Here is a 9,557-nt window from a genome sequence, read left to right as displayed (position 1 = left end):
TTATTTGTGTCCTAATCAAACCTGTGCCAAGTTTGTGTACAGCAAAGCTGTACTCAAGCACGTTGTGTACTTTGGACACTAACTTGTGCAATAAATTTGCCAATATTTAGAACATCGTAGCAACATTATCATTGTTAGGTGTTCATGGTCACCACACAAAGATGACGAGCTTAAGTGCATTGTTTTTAGGAGCGGACCATGCTTTTGCCAAACCTTTAAGCCGTTCAATGCCAGCATGTTTATTTGATGAATACACTGGAATGGAACCAATAAAAGTATTTAACAAGGAATTGTGAAAACTGCATAAAATCTATGCGCCACTGTGAAAGGTTTTACAACTTCATCTGCATAAAATAATTTCAGTCAAGAGGGTTTCTGTCAGACTACTTTTAATAGTCAATTCATTTGAATGAATGTTTACAGACAGGTATTTATTAAATATGGGCAATTGCAAGGCAATCATCTGATATTGTTTTGGGAAGACAATCAGTTTAGTGGACACCTTGGCAAGTTAAAGAGGAAAACTGCAAAACGCTCCTGAGAGGGTGCGGTGCGCAGAGCATGTTGTGTGGAACTCGGTTCAACGTAAACATGCACAGGCCGAGGATTAAGGACTTTTCTCTGATCACCACCTTAGACTTCTCTCCAAAACCTGAATATGATATATGAATATATCTGGAACCCAATGAAATGCATATTCATGATAAGCAATTGATTAAAAAAACAAACAAAAAAAAAACATTCTCATAATTGAATGAAAAACCACTTGGGGCATGATAAGTAGTGGTGTCAATTAGGGTACAATAAATAGGTCACTCACTGGGTTTCAGATATATGTTTTTCATAAATGAATATAAAAAAAATGGCTGCCAGTGAAATACATGTAGTATTTGCCAGTCTTGTTAAAACTGTTTTCTGAAGGGACACTTAAGATGTGGCATCTGCTGGTCAAGGGCCACACGAACCCTGTGCTAATGATTGTATCCCCCCTGCCCATCCCAACGGGATAAGCCGAATTAAACCAAATCACTGACAGCCAGGACCAATAAAATAAAAAAAAACCAATTCTAGGGTTTGATGGGAAATCTCAGTCCAGAGAGGGATAAGAAAGCAGTTCTTCAGTAATCGAAGGCTTGGTTGAAGCTGCGTTTCTGTCCTCCTCGCCCCCCTCCACCTCCCCCTCCTCTGCCGAAGCCTCCTCTGCCGAAGCCTCCTCTGCCGTTTCCTCTGAATCCACCTCCCCTTCCTCCTCTGAAGCCTCCTCCTCTGTCGCTGCGGTTTCCAAAGCCTCGACCGCCACGGTAACCGCCGCCGGAGCCTCGATCTGCTCTGTTGTTCATCACCTTCTCGTCCAACTCGGGGAGCTCCATGGCGACAGTCAGTTGCCAGCGGCGACCGTCCTTCCAAGATTCCTATCAGATAAATAGTTTGGATGTAATTTGCAATGTTCTAAACCAAACACATTTGAAGAAGGAAGACCAACAAACAGACGGCTCTCACCTGGATCATGTTGGCTTTGTCAGCGGGGACATCGAAACAAACCCCCTGTTAAAAAACAGTGAGATTGGAGAATGTGAGAAGATGCATTTCTGCAGACAATTACGCCAAAAACATGGACGTTTGAAATCTTTTTTTTTGCACATCATTGTGTACATATTCCTCCATGCCAATGCCCCTGACGTACTTTGCGCCCCTTGAGGAAGGTCATTCTATGTATGTGGTTTTCCATCTCGTCCCCGAGCTGCTCTTTGATGGTTCTCCAGGCGTAACTGATATTATGCATTTCCTGAGAGCACTCCATCTGCATTGTGGTATAACCCTAGAGACAGAGGGGAAAAACAATACAAATACCTATTGGGAAATTCACATTTTACAATATTTTCTTTTAGTACCTCATATCAATCATTTGATGATATTTTGGTGGTGACTATTGGTAGTAGAAGTCCATTAAGTTCAGAAAAGTACATTAATTTACTGTAATGCAGCTTTAAGGACAACATTTAACTATATCGCAATAACCAAAATTCAAGGTGATAGTTATATGGTAGTCTCATAACACAATGATGATATATTGGCCAGCCTTACAATATCAAAAAAATAAACAAATAAATAAATATTTCTCAGCGCTACACAAACAAACTAAACATATTATACATAAATATACACTATACACCAAACACTCACAGCATCAGAGTTGATCAGAGATCGCTGCTCTACACTTGTGGCTCCAGAGATATGAGCTAAGGCAGCAGCCAGAGCTTCGACTGCTCCTCTCTTCTCAATCAGCTTCTCAGCAGACTCCGTGAAGTAGCCGATGGCTTGGGCTGGAACGGAGTCCAGAAACCTGAAGACAAGAGAAATAAAAGTAAAAGGTCGTTGTCGCCAAAGGAAAAGGCCTCTTCTTCACCAGATCCACCGGGAGGTCAGCGGGTTGGGGCGAGCTACTGCCTGTTGGTCAATGAATAAAAAAAATATCCTCCACCCGGGTTTCATGTGCTATGCCACAATTTTTATAATGTTTTTCTTGGCTGTAACAACTTTTTCTAGGTTACTAAACGGGCGGTCATAATCAACTACCCACCTGACAGCATCTTTGCTGGAGGACTTGATGATGTCATTGGCGGTAGGAACGCCGACCCGTTTGAACGTGACGCCCTGAAAAGACACCAGTGATAAAAAGATTTGTAGCTGTTATTCACAAATACCAAAGTATTCAAATAAAACAATAATGCACAGTCAAATAAATGGAAAACAAGAAAAGCGTAGTAAAAAAAAATAATAATTGTGTTCATATGTGTATATATCCCACTTAACTTAAATCTGTCATATTTTATCGCGAACCCCAGCACGTCTATCATCTGAGTGAAATGAATCATCAAACCCCTGCAGTTCCCGTACTCAAACACTGACTTACAGCTTTGTGCTCTACGAAGTGTAGCTGCGATTCTTCTTTCCTCTGGTAGAAACAGATACAGACTCCAGTCCTGCCCGCTCTGCCTGTACGCCCCGAGCGGTGGATGTAGGATTCCACATCCTGAAACCCATCAGGGGGAAGGGAGGACAGACAGAAAGTGAGTCCATATTTACATGTGCATGATAAGTTTTTACCTTTAATCAATTGTGAGAATAAATACAGCTAAATACCATCACATGTTGAGCTCAGAAGGCTCTCAAAGAATGTAAATAAAATTTAAAATGTTCTTCATGCAGCTAATTTAATAGAATCATTTCTGTCCATTGTGTATTTGATTGGGGATCAGGTAGTGATCAGGCAGCGCCTCCTAAAAACGACAGGTATTGGCCCAATACATTCAGATCAAGGCATCTAAATCTAAATCACGAGCATAATATCCTGGTGGGATAATAACTGTGTACTATGAGTACAAGCCACAACGCACCTTGGGTGGAGCGCACTGGACCACCAGGTCCACTTCAGGAATGTCCAAGCCCCGAGCCGCGACATTGGTAGCGATCAAAACCTCGAAGGCTCCCTTCCTGAAGCCTTTCAGCGTGATCTCCCTCTGCTTCTGAGGTATGTCTCCATGGAGGGACTGTGCACTCTGAAAATAATATGAGATTTAATTTATCTAGGAAAGAATGCTGATTTTATTGATTAATGTGATATACAAGACATTGTTAATATCGTAAGGATAAGTATTTTCTTTTCCTGCGTGCTGGCTTTTTGCTTAGAGTGATAGTGTTGACGACAGCGGAGAAAAAGATGGCTGATGCTGGAATGTACGTCTGACAAAACTTTTCACTCATACCTGTTTGATGGATTCGTTCATTGAAAGCTCATTGGCCTCCTTCTTGGTCTCACAAAACACGATGGTTTTGCCGTGGCTCCCGCTGTAAACCCGGATCACGTCCCCGATCACTGCAGCCCGCTGGGACCAGTGGCAGGCGATGGCCAGATGCTGGAGGAATGACGAGAGCAAAGGAGAGAATGAAGGAAAGGAATTTCAATGCTCCCAGCTAGGGTTGTGCGTTCTTAATACACAGTGTCGATACCGATGCCGACGTGATCTTTTTTGTCGATAATTATCCATTTTTTATACCGCAATTGCTGAGGTCTTAAACTGCTTTAGGATAAAACATTTTCTGCCTGGATGCTACAAACATTATCAAATATAATCTTTTATGACATTTCCTCTTACTGTACAGGATGTTGGTTAGGTAGGTAATAGGTAGTAGTTTCAATATTCAATGGTATGAATGCAATTCAATCAAAACTAACCTTACATTTAGCATAGAACAAACGTCTATCAAAAAGACACACCAGCCTCCTCATGAAGGCTGCAGCGGTAAACTCTGGAACTGTTGATAAGGCATCGTTTCTCTGGTCTATTTCAATGAACCCGAGATGAAGATAGAAAAAACACACTCCTGGTCAATCACCTCTACGGTTGTTGCGGCTTTCTGCGTCTTTTTGCCAATCAGATCTACGTGTTGGAAGCTTGGTCTCATGTATTTCTTGGCTACGTCGTAGACCCAGGGGGGGCAGGTGGCGGAGAACAATAGAGTTTGAGGGTTGGACTCAGAGTCTAGGGAGGGAAAGACAAAAGAAGCAAGGACAAGCTTAAGGTTATTGATCGAAAGCAGTAAACACACAAAGAACGAACTCTTCCTCCCACAGGTGGAAAGGCCATTCACCTTTGTGATATGATCCGGACAATATTTCTTCAACCTGCTCGGCAAATCCCATGTCCAGCATCTGGTCGACTTCGTCCAAAACCACATGTTTCAATTTGGTGAGGTCCAGCTTCTGGTTTTGGAGGTGGTCTTTTATACGACCAGGCGTCCCGACCAGAACATCAATTCCACTACGGATAGCATCAACTAGAGCAGAGGAATGGAGACACAGGATTGCAATGTTACACCATACAGCATTTTAGTTAAAGAAAGGACCACCAAAAAATGACTGTATAACTAATTGAAACTTAGATGTGTACTTGCATTAAATGTGGGACTCACTCTGTGGGTTGTACGAACTCCCTCCATAGAAACAAGTGACAGACAGTCTCTTGGTGATGTCTTTGAAGTCTTTAGTGACCTGGATGGCGAGCTCTCTTGTTGGGGTCAACACCAAGACCTGGAGAAATTTAAGTAATTACATAAATATACATTTATATAGACAAAAAGCTGCAGAAAGAAATTGTGAAAGAACCTTGTTTACCCTGGGAGCCCGCCCTCGACTCCTGTCCAACTCGATCTGGAGTTTTTCCACCAATGGGATTGCAAAGGAGAAAGTCTTTCCCGTTCCAGTCCTGGCCTGGGCAATGACATCGTTTCCATTATACACCGGATTAAACGTCTTAACCTGGATATCGAACAGGTAAGAGACTCCTCGAGCTGATAAGGGCGAGCAAAGTGAGGGTAGGGGGAGAGAAGGGAAAAAAAAAATAAAAAATAAAAAAATAAAAATAAAAAAAGGGTATAAGAGGAGAGAGGGGAACCAGGATATGAGGTTAATTGAGACTCCCCAAATGGTCGAAACATTCCAAGTAAATCATTAATATACTAATGATAGATAGACTTCCCTCTACATGAGCAGTCAAATCGATTTTCAAATGCCGCATTGAAATAATTAGGCCTCGGACAAAAGAGGGAGTCAGAAGCTAATAAATAATTCCTCGTCTTACCATCCTTTTCCTCCTACTAATGCTGCCGTTTAGATTTGACAATGCGCACTTAAAAGTTGCTGATGTAGCCCTAATTGGCAAGATTACTGCTCTGTTTAATGGGTGGTAGAAGGTACTTTGATCTCAATATATATCAATTCCCAAAGGGCTTTCGCGATTAACCAGTATTAAGTGTGCGACTATGAGCACAAATTGCCTGTCTCAAATCCAGAGCTGCAAATGAGTCGCGGCACTGCTGTACCGATGGTAGCGCTGCCATGAGTAAACCAAGCTTGAACTTAGGAAAGCTTAATTTCATCAATTCTGTACACTGATGACTATGACGGGGCTTTTCCGTTGCAAAGTCTGCGATTTGATTGAATCAATCCAACATTATCTAGCATAAGTCAAATGTGCAGGGACAAACATCCCAACTGAACACCACTGCCCGCATGTAATTCAAATGAGACCACGTTAACCTCTCTTGTTCAATGTTGGTATTATGAAGAAATGAGAAATGCGTCTTAATTAATATTAAGTCATGAATAGCATGCAGTCTTGTGTTTTTGTTTTTTCTTTACTAATAATGAGTTATGAGAGCTCAAACTTAATATCTGTGTCTGCTTTAACTATGAATAAACGGTGCTTACCTTTCAGATGATTGATGGTCTCCTTGGAAATCTTGAAATTGGAGAAAGCCCCCTCTTTCTGTTCCGCAGTCTCGGTCTGAAAGAATGACCTCTATTTACACATCTTTTCATTCCATCCTTACGTTCAATGATTCCACCCTCATTCGGGGCAAATCATAGTGGCTTCCAAAACATCCATCATTACCGTTTCTTTCTCGCTGTCACTGGCGGAGTCGTCACTGGAGCGGAGGGGCGTCTGGATCGGTGTCTGTGTCGGGGGGTTGGAGACCGAGTGTCCATCGGTCTGAGCCATGGCACCGTTCGTTTCCGATTCGGTCAAGGCCTTTTTTGGTGACGTTTTTTTCTAAAACCCAAAGAGACGTGAAAACAACAAAAGGCAGTGAAAACAGTGACAAAAACAGCCTTGTTGGTGTCAGTTATAAATGTTGGGGGAAACTGGGCAAGAATAAATTCTACCGAATCTTCTATAAACGTCAAGTTAAGGGAATGGAGGTTCAAATGACTCGTGACATACCATGTATTATCATTTCTCTGTTTAATGTCATGAAAACAACAATAGTTGATATGGAGCTGTTTGTTTTGAATTCCCCCTTGTATTCTGTACACAGACAATAACAACGACTTAGAAACGAAGCACGTCTGTAGTATCTTCACCACTTCGACTGACCTCTTTAACCTCCTCTGCGTCCACTGCTGAAGTCTTCTTCTTTCTTTTTTTGACAGCATTCAAGTTGCCGTTTGCGTCCGTGGTCTCAGAGTGTCCGTTCATTTGGTCCGCTGCTGGGTTGTCTTTTTTCTTTTTCCTTTTCGCCGGCGGTTCACATGCCGGTTCCTCCTCCGGGGCCTCGGCCGCTTTCTTCTTCAGCTTCTTCCCATCCTTGTTCTTAACTTTCTGCAAAGGAGAACCGTGCCGCAGAAGACCAAGCATTGTTTTTTGTGACCAGGATAAACGCCATCAAAGAAATAATAATAATAATAAAGTACTACAAGAATAACAAAACAAAGACCACATGCTGAGTAGAAGCTCTCGCATTTGGGGATATTTAAACGGACGACATACATGGTTATATCGTACAGAACTATCCCGACTGTATTAATATTCACTTCCCCTGTCAACACTAGTAAACACACAGTCAATTTACTTTTTTAACAGAAAATACACTGTCACTCTAGCGTGAATATCATTCTATACATTTTATAAAAAGAAATGCAGTTATCACTTACAATTTTAACTAAAAACTCAACATATAAGAATAACGAGTGGAATTTCACTTGTTTTGTAGTCGTTTTGTTTACTTCCGCGTACGTCATAAACCCGAACAGCTGCACGAGGCTTAAAACCCACCGGCACGTGTGTACTAAAATCATCGTGTAGCGTCATAGCGTGGCTGTATGTACTAGTAACTAATAACTTTACATCAAACATCCAATATTAAGTAATAACAATAATGGATCTTCAAGTACCAACACACTGTCGTTACCGCCGGCATGTGGATGTGCTAGCATTAGCGTGCTAGCCCGTTAGCCAGACACCGCATGTTGACACTCGCTCCGAGGTGTCCGCGCGTCCCCCCCGCTCACCTTTGTGGTTTTAACCCCCGCACCGGTGTCCACCTCGGTTTCCATCACGCGATCGTCGGCTTCTAATGCGGTTTTTGACGGCATCTGTCCCCCCCAGTTGGATCCCCTTAGTACAGATGCACCCTGTGCCACGGACACGCGGAGAGAAAAGGAACGCGCAGGGGTTATTACGTGGGCGAGTGACGACAGAGCCGGAGGTCGGGCTGGGCACAGACGTAGATCCGCTAGATCCGCGGCAACACACACTGGCCATTCCGATTCACTCGCACTGTCCGTATGAAAGGTGTATATTTTTCTAATTGTATACTTTTATTCAAACAACAATATATTTCAATTTTCTAAACGAACACTATCAGTGCTCAGTTATCCCCCAAAAGCCATGGCCAAGTCATGGCTTGAAGAAATGTGTGTGTGTGTGTGTGTGTGTGTGTGTGTGTGTGTGTGTGTGTGTGTGTGTGTGTGTGTGTGTGTGTGTGTGTGTGTGTGTGTGTGTTAAAGTTCAAGTTCAAGAGATTATTTGTCACATATACATACGGTCATACATATATGCAATGAAATGACATGTGTGTGTGTACAACAACAAGTACAATTGTTTGTTTTTTTTGTTCATATTTGAAGTATGAAATCCCTGAAAGGCAACTGATCCAAAGTGCGCCTAACGTCCAACAGTATGTTTAAATTGTGTCTCCAAACCAAGAATTGGAAGAAAAATTAAAATTATCGTCTGGATTAAAATGTGACATCCACCCTGCCTTGCCTTGCTGAACGCGACCTCGGCCGCGCAGGCCAAAGCCTTTTTAGGATGCTGTGTGTACTTCTCCACAAGAGGTCAGGGGTCCTCTACATCCAGGCCTCCGTGTTATTGAGGACCGCGCTTTGTCAACAATGGGAGCGTCCTAATCTGTTATCAAAATCGACAAAATCAAGTATAATTTATTTTTCCAGTATAAAGAGAAGACACAATTAATGTGGTCTTGCCACAGCATCTGTCAACATCTATGGGAGCACTTGTCTACCATTGATGTGAAGTCAGTGTCAATATCATAACAGTTTCTTGTCATTATATATATTTATCACTAAATCTTCTAATTGAAAAACTTAAAAGAAAAAACGTTTTAAAAGGCAATAAGTTAAACTATACAGCGGTCGGCTCTGAAACCTGTGCTCCTTTTGAAATAATAATAATAATAAAAGTTATTATTATTGTTATTGTTATTATTATTATTATTATTATTATTATTATTGGTCCAGCCTGCAGGTTTTTATTGTTAATATCCTCCTTGGCATTTTCCCCTTCCTTACTTTACGGGATTCAAGGAAGTCATGACATACAAACTGTGGGAGTCCATGATGCGTTTCATGTACTCGGAACGCATCGGAAAACTAGGCCCGGAAAATTAGAAATAATCACAGAAAACGTCAACCCTTATCGGGATTCAAAGAAGTCGTCAGAGACAAAACTATAATTGATCCACAGAAAGTCGTCATTACGTCACTCCGTCACCCCGTCACCCCGTCACTCCGTCATCATTGCCCCACATGATTACAAATGAAGCAGCACCTCACTTCAACCTACCCTTGATGTTACAGTAACTATTACAATGTCTATCATTACTCCCTTAATGACAGATATTTCAGCCATCCAGCGACAGTTTCTTACAGCTGTCTACTTCCGTGTCACCTACACTCACAACAACAAGGTGGC

General features: G+C 42.0%; 1 protein-coding gene across 1 annotated transcript; it reads right to left on the bottom strand.

The window, feature by feature from the left end:
• Positions 1-372: 372 nt before the first annotated feature.
• On the bottom strand, positions 373-8,017 carry ddx21 (DEAD (Asp-Glu-Ala-Asp) box helicase 21). The gene is made up of 16 exons (XM_079997847.1): positions 7,853-8,017; positions 6,939-7,163; positions 6,456-6,614; positions 6,272-6,347; positions 5,177-5,352; positions 4,975-5,092; positions 4,654-4,839; positions 4,399-4,544; positions 3,768-3,917; positions 3,399-3,560; positions 2,915-3,034; positions 2,582-2,655; positions 2,185-2,344; positions 1,685-1,819; positions 1,501-1,545; positions 373-1,412 (listed from the first exon to the last, which is right to left on the bottom strand). Exons 1-16 carry the CDS (start codon positions 7,934-7,936, stop codon positions 1,119-1,121), a joined length of 2,310 nt encoding a protein of 769 aa, XP_079853973.1. The 5' UTR covers positions 7,937-8,017; the 3' UTR covers positions 373-1,118.
• Positions 8,018-9,557: the final 1,540 nt, after the last annotated feature.

The sequence above is a fragment of the Zeus faber genome (genome assembly GCF_960531495.2).
Source record: "Zeus faber genome assembly, chromosome: 3".
NCBI classification, from domain to species: domain Eukaryota; kingdom Metazoa; phylum Chordata; class Actinopteri; order Zeiformes; family Zeidae; genus Zeus; species Zeus faber.
The sequence above is the reverse complement of the archived record's forward strand: the minus strand, read 5'-3'. Positions and strand labels throughout refer to the sequence as shown.